This window comes from Geotrypetes seraphini, chromosome 1 (assembly GCF_902459505.1).
Source record: "Geotrypetes seraphini chromosome 1, aGeoSer1.1, whole genome shotgun sequence".
Lineage (NCBI taxonomy): Eukaryota > Metazoa > Chordata > Amphibia > Gymnophiona > Dermophiidae > Geotrypetes > Geotrypetes seraphini.
The window spans coordinates 225,048,616-225,073,828 of NC_047084.1; the positions used below are offsets into that span (position 1 = coordinate 225,048,616).

At 42.8% G+C, this 25,213-nt stretch overlaps 1 protein-coding gene across 4 annotated transcripts in view; it reads left to right on the plus strand.

The window, feature by feature from the left end:
- UGDH (UDP-glucose 6-dehydrogenase) overlaps positions 1 to 25,213 on the plus strand; it is a 133,216-nt gene that overhangs the window by 13,285 nt on the left and 94,718 nt on the right. For 2 of the 4 annotated variants that reach the window (XM_033947352.1, XM_033947341.1), the window contains exons 2-4: positions 534 to 581; positions 10,385 to 10,552; positions 21,000 to 21,101. In XM_033947352.1, coding sequence (XP_033803243.1) covers positions 10,391 to 10,552; positions 21,000 to 21,101 — 264 coding nt within the window. In that variant the 5' untranslated portion in view covers positions 534 to 581; positions 10,385 to 10,390. Of the gene's footprint in view, positions 1 to 533; positions 582 to 3,670; positions 3,690 to 7,421; positions 7,546 to 10,384; positions 10,553 to 20,999; positions 21,102 to 25,213 lie in introns of those variants that run through there. The other 2 variants (XM_033947322.1, XM_033947331.1) reach the window with 2 other exon arrangements.

Genomic DNA, 25,213 nt, shown 5'->3' on the forward strand with positions numbered 1-25,213 from the left:
CTGGTGGTCCTCCAGGACAGGGTTGGGAACCACTGATCTAGATCATTAAGATCAGAGGGAAAGCTACGACCATCAACAGATAGATTGGTGAATGTACATTATGCTAATTTGAGAACATCTATAATATCAATTGAAGGTGCTTTATATGGAATAATCTAATAGGACAGCTGAGGTAAATGTAAGAAACTATTGAAAACAACTTTGTTTGTGGAGGTATTCTTGTGATGACCTAGGATCTTGATTGAAGATGTTTTAGATATGCATGTTTCTTTATTTGTATGTTGGTTATATGATTGTTTGTAGTTTTGTAAACTGCTTAGATTTAGGTGGGTTAGAAATTTTTTTAAATAAAATAGTAAACCTACAAAAAAAGGGGACTATTGATAACAAATGATATACCGGGGTCCTTTAATACATTGCATGGTATCAAATTTCCCCTTCCTTCCCAAGTCCCATCCCATTAAAACCTCCCTAAACACCCCTCCATTCACTTCTGTAATTTTTGTTTTTGATTGGCATATTCTTCTTTGCAGATCATAGAAAAGCCACATAAATTCTTCTGGCAGGAAGCTCATTAACTTGTGAGTATTTTTCTGTCCTGATTGGCACTTATCTTGTACATTATGCTATGCTGTGCTAAAGATGCAAAATATCTATCTAATCTTAACTAATAGTACTTTCTCCATATGGCCTATTACTATGTCATTCTATTTTTTAATGAACTGTAAACTGAATTGAGCTCCTTCAGGAAATGATCCGGTATATAAAATGAAGATTAGATTAGATGTTTTATATTCTGCTTTATTTCCTTGTGGATTACAGTGAGAATTAAGCACATAGTTGCTAGTTCATTTTTCAAAGTTAGGGTTTAGCTACTAGTTCAGTTTTTCAAAGTTAGGGATTGGGGTGCTTGAAAGAACATTGGAAAAAGTGGCTGTGTAAATGGAATTCTCTCTTCCAGAAATGGACAGATCATTGACTACTCTTATGAAAATTGCTATACATTTGGAAAAATTTAAGCAAAATCAAAGCCTATAATGTTTGCATCAAAGTCAAATAGACAAGAAATTGCTTCTCATCTACCTTCCCATTCAAAAAGATTATCAAAGTGTGAGCTGTCCACACCAGAAAAAATGGTGTCAGGTAAACAGTTCCAGAACTTCAATGACAGCTTTAATGGATGAGATTTAAACATTATGGGAGCTTATTTTGAAGCCATGCTATCAAAACAGATCTTGCAGTCCTCAGTTCCTGAATTTCAAGCAAGGTTAGAAATTGTAGAGACAAAATCAGAACAAGTTGCAAAAGATCTCATACAATTTCAGTGGATAAAATATAATTCCTGGAGACCCAGATTGAAGATCTAACTAATAGAAGCTGTTGAAATAATATAAGAACCTTTAGTCTCAAAGTTCAGAAGGCTCAGATTTGTGCAGATTCCTCAGTTTCTGGCTTCCGTCTAGATTAAAAGCATATCATTAGAACAGCTGTTGGAATTTGAACTGGTTCATCACTCACCAAATAAGAAAAAAATCTGGCTCTACATTCCCTCGCCCAATAGTAGTGAAACTTTTGCATTTCCCTCAAGCACTTAAGACTAACTATGGCTTGAATTATTCCATCCATCATTCATTAAGGTTGTAAGATCTTTATTGTACTTGATTTGTCTAAATTGGCGGTGCTCAGGAGGAGTGCATGCTGAGCATCAATGGAGATGGCAGCTTCACTGCACAGCTCCCAATATAATTGTATTTGAGTCTTTCAGTCTGCATAAAACTTCATCTGTCATAGTTTTTATGAGCCCCTGTTACTACTAAGGATGTCGGCTAAACAGTCGGTACAAAAAGCTGAGTCAAATGGTCTTCAACCAGCTAGCAAGCGCTGGTCATCCTCCATGCACAGATAGGAAAAACTCAGGAGGAAATATCAGTGTTACAGTAACGGTGGGTCATCAATAATGAAACCTTGTTTCGGCTGCAAAAGTAAGTAAAGCAGGTTGAAGTGTTGCAAAATGAGATGGGGCTTCAGTCTAATCATAGAAACATGATGGTAGATAAAAGCCAAATGGCTCATCTAGTCTGTCCATCCGCAGTAACCATTATCTCTTTCTCTGAGATCCCATTTGCCCATCCCACACTTTCTTGAATTCAGACAGTCGTCTCCACCACTTCTTCCGGGAGACTGTTCCATGCATCTATCACTTACCACCCTGTCTGTTAAAAAAAAAAAAAAAAAAAAAAAAGCATTTCCTTAGATTACTCCTGAGCCTATCACCTCTTAACTTCATCCTATGCCCTCTCATTCCAGAGCTTCCTTTCAAATGAAAGAGACTCGACTCATGCCCATTTACATCACGTAGGTAATTATTTATCATCTCCCCTCTTCTGTCTTTCCTCTAAGTATACATATTGAGATCTTTGAGTCTGTCCCTGTTTGCCTATCTACCTATTTTAGTAGCCTTTCTCTGGTCTGACTCCAATATATATTTCTTTTTTCTTTTTGAAGGTCTCCAAATTGTACACAATATTCTAAATGAGACCATAAGAATTGCCGCTGCTGGGTCAGACCAGTGGTCCATCGTGCCCAGCAGTCCGCTCCCACGGCGGCTCCTAGGTCAAAGACCAGTGCCCTAACTGAGACCAGCCCTACCTGCATATGTTCCAGTTCAGCTGGAACTTGTCTAACTTTGTCTCACTAGTCTTATAGAGGGGAATCAATACCTCCTTTTTCTACTGGTCATACCTCTCCCTATGTACATTAGCATCCTTCTAGCTTTGTCACCTTTTTTATTAATCTTTATTCATTTTTAAAGCTCACAATAAGTGTAATATATAATACAATCATTTATACTTTAACATCACTTAACATATCATCAAATTCTAACTCGCATCAAATATATCCACTCCCTTATACCCAACAGTTGTTCATAAGCAAAAGGAATCACCTTTTCAACCTGTTTGACCATCTTAAGATCATCACATACTAGCATACCCAAGTCTCGCTCTTTTGTGGACAGAAATTCACCTCTTATACTCCCCAAATGCATGACGTCTTGAGTTGCCAAATTTCAGACCATTCTTCATGCTTAGATCCTCATGCTATTCACACCATCAGGGGTGTCTATTGCAGATTTTGGTATCATCCACAAAGAGGCCCTTCAGCAATATTACTTACAAAAATGTTGAACAGGCCCAAGAACAAACCTTGAGGCGCACATCACAGATTAACATTAGAGAACGACATGGGAACAGGAACTCAATTTCCCTGTCCCGCCCCTGTGAGTTTTGTCCCTGTCCCATTCTGCCTTAACTGCACAAACCTCTGACATTTTCTTTGTTTAAAACAAATTTGAGACATAGGATCTTTGTTCTCCAGACATAACTAGTTATACATATTGTACATTTAAAACTGTACATCTCTGCTATATAGCTTTCTAAGTTGTACAGTGTCTCAGATGTATATTTTTTAGCAAGTAGAAAAGTGGACGGCATTGTACAGCAGCTATGAAGTCTTTTTTTTTTTTTTTTTTTGCAGTAACATCGCTTATTAATAAATGACTTGTGTAAAAGCATTTTAAAGCTTTCGATCCAGAAACTACTTTCAAAAGCTACTTTGTTTGGGTTCCCCCCCCTAAAAGGGTGGAAAGCAGTGAGTCTTATATTCATGAATGATGAAAGCTGCAACTTGATGTGAGTTTCAAAAATGTGGGACGTCCATTTTGTGGGGATGGGGGAGGAGGTAGAGAGCAGGACTGGAATATGACTTACCGGGTATTTGTTGTAAACTGCCTTTATGTGAGGAAGTAGTATATCGACATTAAAAAAAAAAAAAGTGTAGCAAGATGCTGTTTCTTCTGTGTTCTTTAGCGCCATTACTTTTTGTGAACACCAACCTGTGCTTGTATACTTTAGTTTCTAGGCTCTTTCTGTTTAGAAAGCTGAAAAAGTATTTTCTTACCTCCCCTTAGTTGATATCCCTCAAGCTTCTTATTACTTGTTTATGCAATACAAGCTATGTCTAGATTAGGGGTGTCAAACTCAAATCACATAAGGGGCCGAAATCTAAAACACAGGCAAAGTCACGGGCTGAATTTTTTTATTAAGATACTTAGGGCTAGATTCACTAAGCAAACTGATCAGTTTGTGACCCGATTTTTCCTCCAACCCGATTCACTAATTTCTGTGCCAATCCGATTCTGATCTGTGCATGCAAATGAGGTGCATGCAAAGTAGGCAGGGACAGGATTCACTAAGAAAATCTGGGACACCAACTGGGCTGGCCGATCAACAGAAGAAGTAACTGCTGGGGACCAGTTGCACAAGTCCCTGCCGACTCTCCTGCTCCATTGCCACCCTGCTTTCCTGCCCTGATTGCCAGCCCCTGCTCTCCTGCCCCAGTCTTCCAGCCCTGGCTCAAGCCTGTGGTTTTAACCCACTTTAAACCCACGGGTTAAAACCACAGGCTCGCGAGTAAAAAGTGAAAAAATAAAAGCATGGACATCAAATGCATGCGCATACCATCTACAGGCGAAATAGATGGTCTTCGCATGCGTCTGGATCGCGGAGAGTGATCTGTGAGGTTGGTGGGGGGAGTTCCTCCGATCGTCCCCATTTTAATACAGGCCCGTTGGGAATCAGTCAGCCTGTGTTGGATTGGACACAGAGAGGACTGACTCAGCCAGGTTAGTGAATCAAGGCCATAGTCTTAGTAGAAGTATAGATCCTTCCTCACCCTGAGTGTAATTTGTGCAGGCTGCTGGAGCCTGCCTGAAGTCCCGTGCATATGCGGACAGAAGCTTCTCCTCTGACGCAACTGGAAGTTGCGTCAAAGGAGAAGCTGCTTCTTGCAGACGCACACAACTTCAGGCAGGCTCCAGCAGCCTGCACAAATTACACTAACGCACCACGAAGGTAAGTGAGAGGGAAGGAGATGCTTGACAGCGCGAGGGATGCTGAAGGGCAGTGGAAAGGAACAGACGCTGAAAGAAAATGGGGAACAGAGTTGGGGAGAAGATGCTGGAGGGAAATGGGGAGCAGAGAGTGGGCAGAAGACACTGGAAGGGAAGAAGACGGATGCCAGACCAATTGTGGAGGGAGGGGGGGGGGGTGAAGGGAGAGGCACAGTAACGGAGCAAATGGAAGGAATTGAATGAGAAGATGAGGAAAGCAGAAACCAGACAACAAAGGTAGAAGAAAAATTTTTATTTTATTTTATTTTTTTTTGCTTAAGATAAAATAATATATTAGTTGTGGTGTTAAAGATTATAAACAAACCCCTACCAGCTGAACATCTCTTTCTCTAGTTCAGCAGACAGAACTTTGATTTATAAGGAAGGAATAAGCTAAATATTGCAATACTGAGGCTTGTATGGATGCTGTGGGGACAGTTTTTTTTTTCCTTCCCCATGTCATTTTCTATTGCCCACAATGTGCTTCAGGCAGTCTCTGCTAGCTCTTCTTATCAGCACCTTCCCCACACTCAGTCAGTGAAATGGGAGTGCTCAAGGCTTTTAGCCACAGTTCTTAATTGGCAGACAAAAGCACGTAGTATATTTCTTAGGAGTGTTATGATATCCTTAAGCATCTTTATACAGAGAATGGTGGGAAAACGTTAGCAGCAAACGGGACAGCATTCAGCTCCCAGCCTGCAGACCTTAATCTGCTACTGGTCTCCATAGCAACCATTCTGAGCGACACAGCTGAATGGAGCACAATAATCAGCACAGACGGAAAAGTACCCTGCTACCAGCATGAAACAAATTAAAATACTTTTGCTTCTGTACGTGCTTTTCCAAAACAGTGTGCTTTCTTATGTCACAAAACACAAATCCTTTCTTAGCAAGCAAGTTAGTAGATTGAGAGAAGAACATACCTTACAGGCTCAATCAATCTACAAAACCTCTACAGTTTTCAGGCATTGAGTTAAATTCAATAGCTGGATTAGGAGGAATTTCACCCACCTCCTACTTACCCCAGTCTGCTGGTTCAGCTTTAGTAGGCAGCTCCTGCTGTTGCTTAGCTAGGCTCTTGGTCTGCCTGGTCTCAGACACTCTCCTTCTGAAGCCCTGTGTTCTCGATGGCTCTCCTCTGCAACCTGAGCCTGACTTTAAGCAGCTCTAGGCCATGCACCTAAGCCAGGGTGGGAAAATAGTATCAGGCACTTCATACTGAGAAGCAAGCAAAACATCCCTGCCTCTAGAATCTGAGTGCCTTAAAGGGACAGAACCTCAAACATAACCTTGTGCAAATCCTGGCTATTCAAGGAAGGAAACCCTGGATTTGCCACAAGAGATATTACCATACTTAATCCCAACTTTATTTAAATAGTCATTCTAGGCGTAGGCAGCAGAGCACTTTGTTGTTTTGGGGGGAAGCAAAGGTCCGCTCCAGACTCCGCCCCCATAATAGTACTAATTGTAATACCATTTTTTCCATTCATTTTTCATATATACACCCAATATAATCTTAACAACACATAATGGTTAACCACAAAATTTAAACTACACAAAGCACAGTTTATTTTCTCAACATTCATTCCTACCAGAACATAGATGATCTCCATGCAAATACGGGACCACAAACTAAAAGTAGTAATATATATACAAACAAAACCCTAAGATGCAAGACTCTGCAGCAGTACAACCCCAGAGAAATAGAAACAAATGCATTGCTTCTTTAACAGTGCAAAATATAGACAGCAGAAATTCTCAAAATTGACACAATGCCATCACTAAAGGTAGGGGGAAATTTTATTTTATTTTTCTAACCATCTTTTCCCAGTCTCTGGCTGCACTTACTTCTGTCTGTGCTCTTAACTGTGTAATCCAGGGGTGTCAAAGTCCCTCCTCGAGGGCCGTAATCCAGTCGGGTTTTCAGGATTTCCCCAATGAATATGCATTGAAAGCAGTGCATGCACATAGATCTCATGCATATTCATTGGGGAAATCCTGAAAACCCGACTGGATTCCGGCCCTCGAGGACCGACTTTGACACCTGTGGTGTAATCAGAGCCTTCTTATCCATTTGCTGGTTTTCTCTCCTTCACTTTCTGCCCTACATCCATCTTTGAACAAAACACAAAAAAAACCCCTCATCAGTACTGGGCAGGTTCTCAAATAGTACCTTCATATAACATTTAAAGGCTTCTAAATATTTAAATGTGCTCCTAAGCTCTTCAGCAAGGCGCCACAGCAGCGGTACAATGTAGCTGGAAAGGTGCTTGAATTTTAATCATAACACATTGGACGGAGCAAGGATACTTGCTTCTACTGGAGTGGCAAATGTTATGGCTCTACAAAAATTGTTTTAACAGTAGACCACTTATCTGAAAAGGTCAGTTCATGGCTCCAACACAGTCTGTGTTTCGCTATGCTACATCAGGAAGCCAGAAGAATGAGCTTTTTATATTGATTTTATTTGCAGTGTTCAGTGCCCGAGTCCTTTGGTCTAAACACTTGATGTTGAAAAAAGACGCCTTCAACAGTATTTAAAACAAATGGCTTAATTTACACGAGACGAGTAAAACTTAACTAACATGAAACAAAAGGTAAGTGGGAAGGAAATACAATTGGTATAGTAAAGGAGAACATTTAAGGAAAGCACAAAAGGTACGGGGTTGCTGAAAGTTGTTTCTTATGGAAATTAAAGGTTCATGAAAGGTCTATTTCATTTCAAACCTCCAATGGCTTGGGACCTTAATGTTGTACTGTCCACTTTGAAGCCTCCATTTGAACCACTTTCGACTTAATCTCTCAAGCACTTTACTTGGAAAGTAGTTTTCTTAATTGGTATCACTTCTGCACGCCAAGTCGGTGAACTTCAAGCATTTCTCTCAGGTCCACCTTATACAGCGTTCTGTCATGATAGAGATGTCCTTCCCACACATCCCAAATTCCTACCTAAAGTAGTTTTGAACTTGCATCTCAATCAGTCTGTAGTTCTGTCTGTCTTCTTCCCAAGACCACATTCACATCTGATGAAGCTGCATTCCACACAATACTGAACTGATGGTTCTGCGAGGTGACATGATACGGGCAGTCTCAGGACTTTTGAATTTTAACTGACAGTACAGTTTTGCACGGTCCATGATATCACCCATCTGTAAGAACATCTGCCTGCTGTCCCTGGCTAACACCTATTACAAGTAATTAATTGTGCTTTAGAGGCTCAGCATTTAAGATTTTCCATTTTGAAGGTGGATCTTTAGCAGCAGCAACTACCGTATTTTCACGCATATAACGCGCGCGTTATACACGATTTTACAAACCGAGCATAACCATGCGCGTTATATGCATGAGCGTGTTTTACAATTTGTTTTTTACATTGCTGGTTCCCCCCCCCCCCGACGTCTGATTCATCCCCCAGCCCTGAAAGCCTGTTGCCCCCCCCCAAGGACCACTCGCACCCCCACCCTGAAGGACCGCTTGCACCCCCCCCCCCCAACGTCCGATTCATCCCCCAGCCCCCCCTGCTCCGTTTGCGGTGGAGAAGCAGCCTACCGTGGGTTTGCGATTCCAGTGAGCCCAGCTGCTTCCTCTGCCGGCGGTCCCGCCCCTTCTCTGAGCCCTGCGCTACTTCCTCTGCCGTGGTCCCGCCCCTTCTCTGACATCAGAGAAAGGGCGGGACCGCGGCAGAGGAAGCAGCGCAGGGCTTGGAGAAGGGGGCGGGACCGCCAGCAGAGGAAGCAGCAGGGTTCACTGGCATCGCGAACCCACGGTTGGCTGCTCCTCCACCGCAAACGGTGCGGGGGGGCTGGGGGATGAATCAGACGTCGGGGGGGGGGGGGGGCAGCAGTCCTTCAGGGTGGAGCATCAGGCTTTCAGGGTGGGGATAGGACTTCAAGGAGGGACAGGCAGGAGTAGGGCGGTGATTCGGGACAGAGCGGCAAGAGGAGAGTCGGGACGGCAAGGCAGGAGGAGGTTTTAATTCAATGAGCAGCATGTGCGGTATACGCGTGTGCGCGCTCTCTGTTAATTTATTTACATACATTTCGGTTTCCCGCATGCTATACCTGTGTGCGCGTTTTACTGGGTGCGCGTTATATGCGTGAAAATACGGTATTGCAGATTGATAGGTCACAAGTTGAGCCTCCATCTTCACCATATCCTTAACTATACCACATATCTTTGAGTCATTTTTTAAATTTAGTGATAATACCAAGGAGGCTTATGTTGAGAGGTGGGTGTATGAAGAAAGTGTGTGAATAGTGAATGAATTTTATAAACAAAAAAAGGTAACATACCTAGCAGATAACATTCTTGTAACATCAAAAACACAGCTATATAGACAATAATAAGGTTTTGCAATATGCTCAAGAAAGGGGAAAAAAATAAAAAATCAGACAACAAGAAATGGAAGGGAGGGGGGTAGCGTCACATCACCTATTGCACTGTCGCCCCCTCCCTTCCATTTCTTTTTGACTGGTTTTTATTTTTTTCCCATTTCTTGAGCATATTGCAAAACCTTATTATTGTCTATATAGCTGTGTTTTTGATGTTACAAGAATGTCATCTGCTAGGTATGTTACCTTTTTTTTGTTTATAAAATTCATTCACTATTCACACACTTTCTTCATACACCCACCTCTCAACATAAACCTCCTTGGTATTATCACATTTAAACTTCTCCTTGAGCCCTATACATTTTTGGTAGCACTTTTTGGTTTTTCATCCTGTTGACATTTCGCATGAACATTAAACATTGCCACATTTCTGGTGCCATTTTCATTTCATAAGGTATTTACCTAGTTCATTATTCTTAAATTTTTAATTGATTTATTCTTTAGATGTTGATTATACCCCTGAAGTAGGTTTTTTGAGCCGAAACAGACCATGTCGGGTCCACGATATGCAGTGAATACATACAAGAGACTTATTTAAATATTTTAATAAAGACTTGTTTGTTATATTCCTGGTTGATACGTATACAACAGATTGATACGTATACAGTTTTCATTTATTTTGTTGCTGATTAAAAATATTGTTTAACAATAGATACAGATATACTTTATGCATAAAGAATAGGCATAGGGTGTTTTCTGTGCATGTTAAGGAGTTACCGTTTTCCATATTATCTGACTTTTCACTTTGAAAATGAATCTCTCATTTACGTTGGATAATTGAGACTGTACTGTACTAAGTTCTTTCCTTGTCTCAGCTCTGTTCTGAAGCATAGCTAACCAGTTTGATTTTCAGGACAGCCACTGTATCAGTGCAAGCAAATTTCTCATGCTTTATTTGTAATGGAAATCCTGAAAACAAGACTACTTAGGGGTGCCCCCAGTAACATAACTGAGCATCAAACAAATGTCTCCTGTCTTTTTGAAATAAAACAATAGTTTCCTCTTCATACTATGTATTGTGACTTATGAGCCTTTTCTTCTCCAGAAAATCATGTTTGAAATTAAGAAGATCTGTTGTATTGGAGCTGGATATGTTGGTGGGCCAACCTGTAGTGTTATTGCACAGATGTGCCCTCATATTAGAGTGACGGTGGTCGATGTGAATGAAGCTAGAATTAAAGCATGGAATTCTGATGCACTTCCTATTTATGAGGTAAGATTTTGTGTGTGTATGTGTGTTTGTAAGGTGCTTCCCCCCCCTTAGAATAAAAAGGTGCCAATACTCGAGCAGTATCATCTTTTTAAGGGGGTGGGATGATCATCTAAATACTTAACCCTACAAACTAACCCTCCCTGCCTCTCAACTAGTTGGAGCCTAAGAAAAGGCAACGTTGCAAAATTGCACTAGTCCTTAGAATGCTGGCCTTGATTTAAAAAAAAAAAGGAACAGGATAAAAATTCTACACACAAACCTTTGGAAGAAGTAACTATCTGCATTTATTGCAGCAGTACTTGCGGCACACTCCTTTTTATTACTCCACATGTAATTTTTCATTTATTGGTCACCCTTATCTTCTATCTTATCAGTCTGTATGTTCCACCATTTACCTCCTGTGTTTATATTAGTGTGTACTATTTAAATGAATTTGTACTTGTCTATTATTCAGATTATTCTTTGTATATCACCTTGGGTGAATTTATTAAACAGGCAGTAAATTGAAATGTTTGCAAAATACTTCACCTTGGTCTTACATGCAGAATGTAGATAGAGCTTTATCAAATATAGACTACATAATCACAAGTTAGAGAAATATGTAAACAAAAACGGAACTGGAAACTCTAAGCCAGCCTCTGCCTGCTGAGTATCAATAGAACAAAAACAGAAATGCATTTTCTCCTGATTATGTGCAAATTACACATTTATCAGGGATGCTACATATTCACTCTCAAAGCTGGCATATTCAGATAACCTAAACAATTCGTGTTAGGTTTCATTAGATCTTTTTGTTGTCTGGACAGCTGAACTGTAGCCTGTGACTCCCACATTTTGCAGGTGCTGGTTTATTATATGTTGGCAGAACATGCTTATGTGAGCAGGTATAGATCCTGAGACTGCTTCTTCCATAGGAGACATGATTTGATTGTTTGGGGTGTACAGGACTTGGGCTCTTCATTAATACTTGAGGATCTTGGTTCAGTTGTAGTAGGCAGTTAAGAAAGGTGTCAAAATGGTTAAAAACTTGACTGCTACAATTCACTCACTTTACCATATTTGTCTAGAATACATAGGATCCAGATTTACTTAATAATCCAAGTTCTTGATATCCTCTTGGACAGTAATCCTCTTTCTGTTTATATCTCAATGCTAGTCAAAAAGTCTCTTCACACTGTACTGCTTAAATCCTGACAATGTTCCTCCTTGCTTACTGATCCATGCCCTTGAGATATCATATCTAGTGTTCTCCCCAGAAATTTTTTCCAGCTGGGTGGCATGAAAAAGTAGCCGGGTGGGACGGAGAAATTTGGTGGTGGGGAAAATTTTAAAATGTGCACTATACTTATTAGTTAGTTATTATTTATTTTCCAATGCTCAATATGACTTTCTTTTTTATGTTTAAATCATTTTTATTAAACACCACAAGCAACAATAAACAGCATTTCCAGAGACAAATTTACAGGCATAAACCACAGCCAATCCCCCCTTCCCCGACCACCCACCCCGGGCAGCAGCAGCGGCAACCAATAGAAAAAAAATAAAATTTCAATAAACAAAAACAAATAATGAACAAATTAAGAATCCCAAATTTTCTTCTGAACATAAGGAGTGAAGGTAAGACTAAACAACTGCCAACATTGACAAAACTTGACTTTCTTTTTTAAGGTTTGACACTTAGTCAGTGTTCAAGTAGCATTTAAGCCACCCTTGAAAAAACGTAATTCATATCTTCTTATTCCGAATAACTACTGGCCAGTATCAAACCTTCCATTTCTTTCAAAACTACCATACTTGAGAGGGTGGTATTTTACCAACTTCAAACTTATATTGAATCGGTTAATGCTTTGCATCCCCGGCAATCTGTTTTTTGTTTAAGACATAGTACAGAGACAATAGTTCCTGACTTAGGGCTCCTTATACAAAGCTGTGATAGCAATTCTGCCACAGCAAATTCAATGAAGCCCATAGGAATTGAATGGACTTTGGTGCATTTGCCATGGGAGAATCGCTTTGTAAAAGGGGCCCTTACTGAGTGAACTCCATAGTCACTTAGACCCAACTTCTTAAAGCCAAGTACCCCCTAAGTCTTAACAAATACTAACCGAGTACCCCACCCCCATTATAATAGTACTAATTGTAATGAAGTTTCTTCCATTCATTTTTTCTGTACACACAATATAATCTTATTAATTCATAATGGTAACCACAAAATAAAAAAAAATAAAGCACACTGTATTCAGAGAAAATGTTATTTTATATTCAAGGCAGATGACTTTAAAATATGCAATGTCACCTCAGTAACAACTACAGAAAAATAGACAAATAATGCAAAATATAGACAGTAGATTATAAATGCTCAAAACTGACACATTTGATCACTAAATTGAAAATAAAATCATTTTTCCTATCTTTGTTGTCTGGTGATTTAATTAGTTTCTGGTTGGACTTCCTTCTGACTGTGCATCCAACATTTTTTTCTTTCTGCCTCATGCATGCTTCCTATCTTCCGGACCTCATTTCCTTCCCCAACCAACATCTCTCTCCATCCCTCCATGAATCCAACTTTTCTTCCTCTCTCCTCCACTTCTATTAGCAACATGTCTCCCTCTCTCCCTCCTATTATGATCTTGCATCTCTGTTCTTTCTCAGGGTCTCCCACCCTCTCTTCTGTCTGTGAAACAGTTTTCATTTTGCCAAGAAACCACAAGGTCTTTTCTTTTTGTGTTCTGAGCTCTGTGTCCCCATTTTGTTCTGTAGTTGACTTGTTTTGATAAGAAACATTTGTTAAAAAAGAAACATTGCTAGATCTTAGACAAGACAGTATTATATACTATCATGGAAACTTCCCACTATTCCCCCCCTTATGTTTGCTACCTCTTTCTAGTTGCTTTTATGTATCCTGTTACCAAATATGGTCTTTCCTACAGTCATTTGCTGAAAAAACTGAAATATATGAAATATATGAAATGCTATAAATATGTATGTAGTACTCTGAATAAAGGGGGGACATTTCTTTGGCCATGCAACTGCATGTGTGTTCTTTTCTTTCTATTGAGATGCCCCCCGATGCATCGGTATCAGAGATTTGAACCTTTTCAGTCTGCACTTCCCATAGTCCAGCATGTGCCTCCTGACTTTCCCCTTTGGTCCAGGTCTCTGTGTGTCTCAGAGTCCAACTTTTCACTCTGCCCTCTCACCCTTCCCCTGAGTGACATTTCTCCTTCCCATCTCCCTAGTCATCTCTTCCCTAACCCCGCTCTTTTCGCATGCACCATTTCTGCATCCCCTGTAGTCCATGTCCATTTCTCCCTCTTGTCACTCATCCCTCCTGCAACAAAATCCTTCCTTCCCTCCAATCCTGCTCTCGCCCCATTCACCATCTCACCTTCCCCCTACATACAGCACCTCTCCCTTCCCTCCCCTTCTTCTTCAAGTCCAGCAGCACCTTTTCTCTTCCCTTTCCCTCCTCCCTGTTCCAACAGCACCTCTTTACCCTTCCCTTTATTTTTCCAATTTTATCCCATCTTCCTCTTTTTGCAATCTTTTGTAGTTTATGAAAGCTAATTTCCTTAACTCTTCTCAGCTACTACTTTTGAGAACAAAAGCGGCCTTCTTTTCCTCTTACTTTTACTTACTGTATTTTTTGTGCCATAAGACACACCTGACCATAAGACGCACCCTAGATTTAGAGGAGGAAAACAAGAAAAAAAACATTCTGAACCAAATTGTGCACCCTGTCCTCCCCTTCCCTGCCAGGCTCTGTACCCTGTCCCACTACCCTGAAATGTAACCTGCCCCCCCCCCTCACCTCTGATCTAGTGGTAGGCTGGGACAGGAGGGATCTGTCCCAGCTGCCTAACAACTTTTTTCCTCCTCTCCCCCCTCCGGTACTTTTTTTTTTAAACCCACGCCCGCTTACCCTTCCTTTTAAAACACACCCTGCCCCGCAGTACTTTTTTATTTTTTGAAATGCAAGATATCAGAGATGTTTATTTCCAAAAGCTAACATTTTAAATTAATAAATGCAAAATAAATGTTTTTCTATCTTTTGAACATGTTTTGTTTTTTTGGGGGGTAATTTACTTTGACTCCATGTGTCTCTTTTCTGATTTTATCTGTTTCTTCTGTTTCTGCAGGGTCTCCTGTCCCTCTGACATTTTTTCTATTTCCAGGTCCACCATCCTTGTTCCTTCTGCACCCCTATTTTCCCTATCGAGCATCTTCCTTCTCTGTCCCTATCCTACCTCCATGACCCAATCTGCCCTTTTTCCGGCATTGTCCCTCAGTGTCCCAATCTCCATTTTCCAGCATTGCCTCTATGTTCCACTGTTCCTACCCTCTCCCTGTATACCATTGACAGTCTGCATCCCTGACCCTGCGATCCCTTCTCACCTAGAATCTTTCTTCTATGTTCTTATCTCTCCCCATGTTCAACTTCTCCCCTGTCTCTTCCCGTCTTCTAAAGATCCCCTCCCCCACCACATCTCACCTCACCTTAAGGCCATATATCTTCCCAGCCTCCCCCCCCCTGATGCTGGCATCTTTTCCCCTCCTTCCCTCCTCCAATGCATTCCCTTTCTTTCCTCTCCACCTGCTCTTCCCCATTCCCGTGTTCCTCCTTACTATTCAGGTAGCAGCGATTGCATGCAATCTTCCCCACAGTACCTTTTTAAATGCCCCTTAAGCCTCCAGTGGTGTATGGGCCGTCCCCCGCCCCACAGTAACTTTTTAAACAACCCTTAAGCCTGGTGGTCCAGCGGTATATGGGCCAGCAGGAGCATGCTTTCTGCGCTGCTGCCTGGGCCCGCCCTGCTTTCTGAATGGCTGCAGTCAGTTCTTGCGAGTCAAAAAGCGGGGTGGGCCCAGGAAGCAGCACAGAAAGCATGCTCCTGCTGGCCCCTATACCACTGGACCACCAGGCTTAAGGGTTGGTCAAAAAGTTACTGTGGGGCGGGGGTGTTTTTAAAAGGAAGGGCCAGCGGGTAGGCTGTGTTTGTTTTGTTTTTGTTTTTTTTGTTTTTAAAGGGTGGGTGGGCGGCATGTTAAAAAGGTACCGGGAGGAGGGGGGTTGTTGTCTTCACTCCATAAGACGCACCCACTTTTCCACCCCCTTTTTGGTGGTGGAAAAAGTGTGTCTTATGGAGCGAAAAATAAGGTACTTTCCTTACAAAATAATTTTTTTTCCCTTACAATAGTTCATTTCAGTTTTGCTCACTGCTTTCCTACTTCATCCAGATGTTCCCATCCAGACAAGCAGTTCCTTGATGTAATCATCCATCTGAACAAACTTTTTTTTTTTTAAAGTCTAGAACCTTTTGCAGTGAATGAGCCCTCTCTTTACCTATCTTAATATTAAACCACACCATATGGTGATCATTGTATGCCAGATCACCCTCTGTAACATCAAACACTTTCCCTATTTGTAAGTACTAAGTCCAGTAGGACCCCATCCTGTATGGGTTCTTATTACCAACTGCTGGAACAGCTTTCCTTGTAGAGAACCAGGATCTCTCTACTTCTAGAAGACCCTGCACTAGGGATACCCCAATCAACATCTGGCATTTTAAAATCATCTATTAGTAATACTTCCCTTTTTACAGGATCAAGAGTCAGTCCAGATGAAAGGAAGTCAAGAAAGCGATGGAGGACAGCACACTCGAGTAGCTTGGATAAGAACAGAAGAGACAGGGTGATAGTTGGAGGGATGAGTGGAGTCTAGCGAGGGTTTTTTTTTTTTTTGAGAAGCAGCTTAACCAACACATGTTCGAAGGCCCTGGGAATAGTTGCAGAGTGGAGACCGAACAATTAACAGAGCGCACTTGAAGACTTTGTTGCAGATCCCTAAGTAAAGCCTACTTTCTGCTTTCTTCTGCCCACCTCCCTAATCATCATCACATTCCCCCTCCCCAAGTTCCCAGACCCCAACCCAGTGCAACTTCTTTTTCCCCTTTCCTACCCAAAGACAGATGCGTTGCCAAGCAAGGTGGTGGGCTGGCTACTGTTGGGTCCAGGAGGGAGTGAGGTGAATACTTGAGCACTCAGGGTTGGGTCCAGGGGAAGCTGAAGACTTTGAGCACCCGCGATTTGGGGTGGTGGAGCAGAAGAAAGCAGCCACAGGTCTGGGTAAAAGCTGGATCCCATGCTCAATCTCTAGTCTCTAAACTGAGCATGGGATCCAGCTTTTACCCAGACCTGTAGCTGCTTTCTCTCTCAACCCAACTGCAGTTGCTAGAGTCTTCAGCCCCCCTCCTCCCCCCCCGACCCAACTGCCACTAGGAAGAATGTTGCAAGATCAAGAGCAAAAATAAGGCAACATAGGATTAGGGAGGCAATCCACTAAAGCTGTTACAGGATAGTCACAATGATGAATTCTTGTACTTATCTAATGTACACACATAATTTCGTGCATAGTCAGTTTGAATATCCTAAAAATCCAATTGGCTAAGGGATTGCAATGACAAATTCAGGAAGCCTTGCCTGGGACTATTTCTCACAATTGTGTGTGTGGGGTACACGTGATGGGTCCTTAATTTTTCTCTTTCTCAGTTCAGCTTTCAGGTGTATGTGCTGTATTCCTGCTTTATATGTAATACTATGCCTTCTTTAGGCTCTAAAAAGCTGCTTTTCAGCTTTCTGTGCTGTATTCCTGCCTACATTGACCTGGTGATTAGCAGTCAGTGTTGTATTCCTGCTTCATATATATCAGTAAGATGCATGGATTGGGCTGTGCTTTATACAGTATACTGAAAATTACTATGCAACATGACTGTTTTGACCACTGGGTAATTCTCCTACCCAACCTGTGAGGATCTGCAAGAACCCAAATTTGCATCTCTGCTCCTCACCCTTACTCTCTGGGCTATGCCTGAACGTCAGTCTATTTTCCTACAGTGAGGATGTAGGAGCCCTTTCTCGTCTGCTCAAGTTTTGTTTTCCATTCCCCCCCCCCCCACCTTGGATGGGGCTTGCAGAAGATCTTGGTCTGTCCGAGGCATCTTGGGCTGCAAGAATACACAGACTTCAGGCAGAAGTCTGTAGCCTGCAGGTACAAGCTTTGCTTGTTTCCTGTATGGCCAACCTGCTTTGTCAGCAAGTAAGCTCGGGGAATATCCCTTGGGAGCTCTTTTGCCCCAGGTTCATTTGCAGTGGGTTTGAGCGGCTAACCCCAGGTTTTGTCTGCAGTGGGTGAGTGCAGGCTGCGCAACTCTATGGCAGTTTTTCCAGGATCAGGTCTGATTGCGCTTCTCCTCTCACGCCGTGTGTGGGCTTTGGTGAGGGTCAAGGGTCCAATCCGGAGGGGACTGGACAGCAGTCAGAAGATAAAAACTGTATGTGTTGCCTCTGTGGCCGATGATAGGTAGAGTCCTTAGCAGGATTGCTGCTCACACAGGGCAGGTGATTCTAGTTGCCCTGGATTGGCTGCAAAGGCAGTGGTATGCAGATCTAGTGCATCTGCAAGTGGACAGGGCTTACTGACTGCCCTTTTATCTTGGGGGCTGGTGCTTATGGAGAATCTGGACCAGTTTGGTCTTATGGCATAGATATTGAGCGATTGGCTCTAGAACGCAAAGAATATTCTGTTCTTGTAATCACTATCCTTATGAGTTCCATGCAGCCAATGACAAGCTGAGACTTCAGAGGTGCCCATTCCCATTGTGCTTGCATTTCTGCAAGAGGGCCTGGATAAGGGCCTGGTGGTGGCCTTGCTCAAGGTCCAGATTGCTGGCTTGTGCTTTCAACAACAGTCGGTCGGATCACTGGCCTCTAGCCTCTCATCCAGATGTGTCCAGATTCTGGAAGGGAGTTTTGCAACTCCATTCACCTGTACATCAGCCTTTCCCGTCTAGGAGTCTTAATGCTGTCCTCGGAGCACTTGCTCGAGCCCTCTATGAGCCTTTGGAAGAGGCCACACTCTCAAATCATATGGTTAAGACTATGTTTTTGGTGGCTATTGCCTCGGCTGGAAGAGTATCAGAGTTGCATGCCTGGGAACCTTTCTTCTAACTATCAGACTGGCATATCCTTGAGCATTGTTCCTTACTTCCTGATTGATATGGAATGTAGAAACCACCTTTGACAGAAAGGATGCCTCATAGATTTTTCTCAAATGGGAGTCAAGGATGACAGACTTCTGAAGTGTCTGGATATTCATAGAGTCCTCATTTGGTACTTGGAAGTGATGAGTTATGCCTGTCTTGATCATTTGTTTGTCCTCGTAGGGGCAGCATGCTGAGGGAAACTAGTCTCAAAGGCTTCTATCGCCAGCCGGATCTGGTCTGCAGTTTCTTCTGCCTGTATCATCTGTTGTAAGCTCCCTCTGGCAGTTCTTAAGGCTTATTCCACCAGAAGTGTGGTGGCTTCCTGGACGCAAGCTAAGGCAGTCTCACCTGAAGAGTTATGTAGAGTGGTGACGTGGTTCTGCCTGCAGACTTTTACCAATTTCTATCGGGTGGACATAGTGGCCAGAGCTGATGCCACTGCTGGCTGCAGGCTCACAGTTCCACCCTTTTCAGGGACTTCTTTTGACTGTGTTTTGACCAGTGAGACATACATGTTGCACAGAAATGAAAGATTAGGTCTTACCTTTTGCTAATCTTCCTTCCTGTAGACATGACTGTCAGTCTTGACACCTGCCCCAGTCAGTTGGTAAGTCCTTCTGCCTTAGTCCGGCCTGGGTGCTTGGACAACCTGTATTTTCCTCTGTCCTTGGGGGTTCAGCAGTTGAAGATTTCTAGAAGTGCTTTGTTTCAAGTGGGGTTTTTTTATATGCTAAATTTTCAGTGCTATTGGTTCACTGGTTCATGCAAAGTTTGTGCATTCTGTGTTGCTTGCTCATTGTTTGGTGGCTAACTTTCTTCTTTTTCTTATCAAGCAGGACAGAAATGTATTGCAGGGGCTACTCCCCGTGTTACATGTTTCCAGGTCGACACTCCTGGGCTGTTCACCTGCTTTGGAATGGACTGAGAGTTCAGGCACAGCTCTGAGTGTAAAAGGGAGAATCTGAGAGATGCAAATTTGGGTTCCTACAGATCCTCATGGGTTGGAGAATTACCCACTGGTCAAGACTGACTGTGGGAGAATTACCTACTGGTGAAGACTGACTGACAGTCATGTCTACAGAAAAAAAAGATTAGCAAAGGTGTAAGAACCTAATCTTTCAAATGATCTGTGATAACTGTTTAAACCTCTTAAAATTCCTGGACATATTGCTGTATGCAATTCAGCTCTTATTTGGTAAAGGTGAGTAAAGACATTTAAAATAATGGTTAATATATCAGCCTCTGATGCTGCTGTTCTTACTTGAATGTTTTCAATGCACATCTCTAGAAATTAGGAAATGGATCATATAGGCTGGATCTGGAATCTGGACCAGAGTGAGGACAACTTTTATACTGATATCATTGAAAGCGATATTGTATATTTTAATAGGATTGGATCTAATACAAATTCGATCTAATATTTGCTGCAATGTGTATGTCAAAATTCTGAGATTGTTGAGATTGCAAGGCAGAGGTGGTAGGGAGTTATTTCAGTCATTGGAATTGGATCATTTTGGGCTTCTGTGATTGTACTAGGAACTGGGAAGGGTTATAACAGGTCAAGCCCCCTTTCTGGTGTCTTTATAAATAGGGTAGGTAGGGAGTATAGGGGATGGTGGCGTAGTAAGGGAGGGTGTGGGGGGTTGTGGTCTGCCCCAAGCGCGGTCTTTGTAAAGGGTGTAGGCACTAGTTATCCTCTCCACGCCCTTTCCCTTCCCTCATACCTCTGTAATTTTCCTTGTGCAAACAACATTACGAACTTGCTGCTTGCTTCGGTGTTGCCTCTTTGATATCACTTTGGGCCACAGGCCTAGGAAGTGACGTCAGAGGGATAGCCAACACAACACGGGCAGCAAGTTTGTGCTGTTGCTTGGGCCTGGAAAATTAAGAGGTATGGGGGAAGGGGGGGCCCACGCATGGTAGGGAGACAGAGAAGAGGGTGGGGGAGGAGCATCACCACCACAGACGCCACTCACCCTTGCTACGCCACTGATAGGGGAGTGGATATTTGTAAAGGGGGAGGAGGGAGGCGGTTGATCTTTGATTTTTGTATTGTTATATTTGCGATTTCTAAAAGATAGTTGTACAATTACTGTTTTTTTTATACTTTAAAAAGACTTCAATATAAAATAACTGTTCAAGGCTTGTGGGGATGGGACAAATTTTTCCCCATTTCATTTTTTCCACAAATTGAGCCCTCATCCTTCTCTTCCATCCAGGTCAGACACACACAGACAGCACAGATTCAAAATAATTGCATGAGTATTTTCCTCACTGATTTTTCTCATTTTTTTCCTTTCCTTTCCTTTCATTTGGTTTTTGTTCTTCCTTTTCCTTTCCTTCTGCTTCCACAGTAACAGCTTTGACCCTGCCATGATAATGAAGATGTTTTTGTGTGTTTGCAGCCTGGGTTAAAAGAAGTTGTAGAGTCCTGTCGAGAGAAGAACCTTTTCTACTCTTCTAACATTGATGAGGCCATCCGAGAGGCAGATCTGGTCTTTATCTCTGTAAGTATTATTTTTCATAGTGGGGTAGTTCATTCATTTGTAGGAAGATCTCAAAGGGTAGTGCTAAATATATCTAAGAATAAAATTCAAATTGAGACCATAAGTCCCATTCAAATCTATATTTTGGTTAAATATTGGATTTTTACTCCTAGTGCTTTCAGAAATAGAGGAATGCTATAAAAAAATCTGAGTGTCAAGGAAATACACATTAAGTAGGTCTGTAGCCTGTATCCCATTCATTTCAGCCATGCTTTTCTTCCCACATCATGGAGTTTTGAGTTCTGGTGTAGCTAAACTGTGATGAGAGAAACCTAAAGAGAAATGGGATTGAACAGATTTGATTTGCTTAGATGAAGAAAACATGTCAAAACAAGAATGCTCTCTAGGAGTGAGGGAAAAATAACACATGCAGAAAGGTACTGCACTGCTGCTTTCGAGTCTGTGATATGAACTTCTGATGAGTATTGTGATGAGGAGGTCCCAATCTTGGTTAAAAGGGAGGAGGGTTAGCTCCTGTAATACCTGAAAGGTTCTCCAAAAAGTCCCTTTTCCCCACAACAATCCTCCTGGGGTCCCAAGAGGAGATAAAAACCCCTTCTGAGATTTCTTACTTCTTACTCCTCTATTATGCACCCAAGATAGAAGAGATGCCTGATGGGGGTGAACCCTGCAAATTGCCTAAGGATTAGGAAGAAAGGTTATGGGAAGCCTAGGAGGGAGGGGGAAGAGATTCCCATGGAGTTATCTAAGGGAAAGGGCTAGAAGAGGATATGGAGGTGGAGGGTTAAGGAGGGAAGAGGAAAGTCCTGGAAGAGAACTATACTAGCATTTCAAATAGATGGTGGTTTCCTCTTTTTCCCTAGTGACAAAGCTCATAACCCCTACCCAGTGAGGGAGGCGTGTTGCTCAAACATCAGCAGGCTCGCAAACTGGACATGTTTGAGGACTCAACTAGCTGTTAAGGCTGCTGCGGCGGCTTCCTTTGTCACTTGAGCTTACCACTTTAAATTGCATAGCCCAGGAGGGGTGACTTCAGAACCACCATTCCAACTGTTGCTGGTGGGAGTGGACTGTGTGGCTAATGCTCTGTAAGACCTCAGGGTAGTAGGGAAGGTCTCTGCTTAATCTTTGTCTGCCCGCCGGATTTTGTGGATCGGACATTGGGCATTGGACATCCAAAACCACTCTCAGCAGGCTTCCTTTCAGGCTAGGGGTTGGATGATCTCATGACTAGTGTATAAGACTGATCACTCTAGTTTGTGATAACACAACTGCGCGTAGGCTCCAGTTCTGAGGCCTGTGTAGTGAAATGTACTTTTCTGGTTGAAGTAGTGTGTGTTATATTATTTCTAGTGTATAAGATTGCCATCCAGAATCACTTCCGGACAGTAGGCCTCAGGCCAGAAAAGACAAATGGGTCTTTTAATGGCTCATGCCATTTGCGCCTGTTCTCTTCTGGCTCCTCATCTCAGAGATCCTTTTAGAGCCTGCGACAGAGGTTCTTCAAGAATAGAAAGTTCCAGGATTCCACCTGTCACCCAGGTGGACAGCTCAAAAAATTACAATGGTTCCCAGCTTACAGCTGCTCTGCTCTGTTTCAGAGGCTGGCTGCGGGACTTTTGGAAGCATAGGAAGCCATCTCAACCGACCAATGGGTGCTAGAAAGTTGGAGTTTGCCTGTCCTCTCTCAGCCTAAAGCTCAGATTGGCTTAGGTGCTTATAACCCTGCCCAGGATGCACCAAAAAGGGAAGGCCAGCCATTTTGAAGAGGCAGGCCTGCTGGCTCCTGGGAATGGACATCCCTCCTGCTATACCTACTCAACTGAGCCGGCAGAAGAAGCCCCAGACAGTTGAGCAGCAGGGAAGCCCTGAAGCCATGGCAGCTTTGGGGAGTTCTGTCAGCACTGATCGGCGGGCAGGGAGAGCAGCAAAAAATGTTGACAGTTTCCCCCCTCCTTTTTTTACAAGCACTGCTCTACAAAAATAGCATGCATGCTATTTGTTCTGAACATCAGTCGTTCAGGGGAAAAATCACTCCTGCCATGGTAATTTTTACTATGATGTTGGAGCGTTGTGCATCTGGGCCATAGATCCTCTTTCTGGGTAGCGACTATCTTGGAACACTGCATCACATAGCTATAATTTGGGTTCCTCTTTCCCATATGCATTACTTTATAATTGCTCACATTAAATGTCATCTGCTATTTGGATGCCTGGTCTCTGTTTCATTAGGTCCTCTTGCGATTTAACTTCTTTGAAACAACTTTGTCATGAGCCAATTTAATTCTCACTAGTTATTCCCATCTCTAGATCATTTATAAATATATTAAAAAAGCAGTGTCCCAGCATAGATCCATGGGACCCCCCCCCAATTACCCTTTGTTTTCTGTCTTTTAACCATAATAGGACATTACCTTCTACCCTATGACTTTCTAATTTTCTTCAGAAGTGTTTCATGAGGTACTTTGTTCTTTATAATAGGTCTCTACCATTTTGCCCGGCACCAATGTTAGACTTGCCGATCTTTAATTTCCCGGATTGTCTCATGAATCCTTTTCAAAAATTGGCATTACATTGGCCACCAGTACCATGTTGGATTTTAAAGATAAACTACAAATTGCTAACAACTCTGCAAATTCAATTTTCATTCTGTTACGTCCCTTCCGGATTCCATACTCTAGGTGTTCAATCCCAACCCGCAGTCTGGGAGTTATAGAAATACACAACTTTTCTGAGCACATACTCCACCCCCTTTATCTGAGAGCTAGTAAACATATCCAGTTAGTTTTTACAGTGGCTCTGCTTCTATTTCTTTTTTTTTCACTTAAAGTTAATTTCTCAGTGGCTTCAGTGCTTTGAGACCCCTTCCCGGTGGTCCCCTGTTGAAGGAAAGGATATAGTCCAGTGCCGGACAGAGAAGCTCTGGTAGATTTGTGGAGCCAGCCTGCTGTGTGCCACCATTTATAGACTTGCGGCCCCTTCCCCTGGGAGTCTGCTTGCCGGTGATCTTGTCACTGGTTTCAAGCCCAGGCTATATGCGTCTGGAGCAAAATTCACCCAAGTTTCAAGGCACGGGCTCCCTTTCTTGCCCCTGACCACATGGACGATGATCCATGGGAGCGGAGGTTGTAGTCGGTGTCTGGCCGGCTGGCAGTTTGAAGATTTTAAGTCTGGAACCATTTGAAGCTGAGGTAGAATATCCTTTTCCTCCACTCTAATGCTGTTTAAAATATAAAGTATGTATAAAGATTTTATATCCACATACATTTTTTTATATCATTTTTAATATTTTACATGATATCTTCATCATGTTTTATTTATTTATATATCTGCTATAATAATTCTCTTAGCGTGCATGCGCACTTCAAACCTGGTGGCTTCGTGCGTCCGTAGCTCTGTGGCCGGCAGAATGTTAAGAGTGCGGTGCGTGGACGTTCGGAGCTGACATTGGGGAGAGAAGGAGGCGGCGGCGACTGAGCTACGGAGCTAGGAGAGGGAAGGCCACAACCACTGCTGTTCCCTGGTCGCACGGCCTTCTCCTCTGCCTCCACTCTCCCCTCTGGGTCGCAGGAGCTGCACTCTCTGCCCGCCTGGCTGCAAACCAACACTCCTTACCTCAAAATTTGAGTTCGTTGGGCGGATCGAGGATGAGGATTTGTTTATTCGCTGCCATGGTGCTGCTGCAGAGAGGGGGGTGGGGTGGGGGCAGTCAAAGGAAGGGGAGCGGGGAACGGGAGGGAGGGAAAAAGATAGACGATGGCCAAGGAGAGAGAAAGAGACAAAAAGACACAAAGTAGCCAAGGAGAGAGAGAGGCAGAAAGACAGACAGACACACAGATTGATTTCTAAGGCGAGCGTCAAAGGCACTCGCCTTAGCGAGAGCGCCTTTGTGAAGGGCCTTAAGAAGGGCAGCTGCACCAGCAGCCAGAGCAGAGGGAGACGCCAGCAGCCAGAGCAGAGGGAGAAGCCAGCAGTCGCACCAGCTAGCAGGGAGAAGCCAGCAATGGAAGCAGCAGATGGAAGCAGGATGTTGAGCTACCCAGTTTTCTGCACCGTTTGCCATATGTATGACTACCTCCCCCTCTAGGAGGTGGTCTTATATATGCAATCAA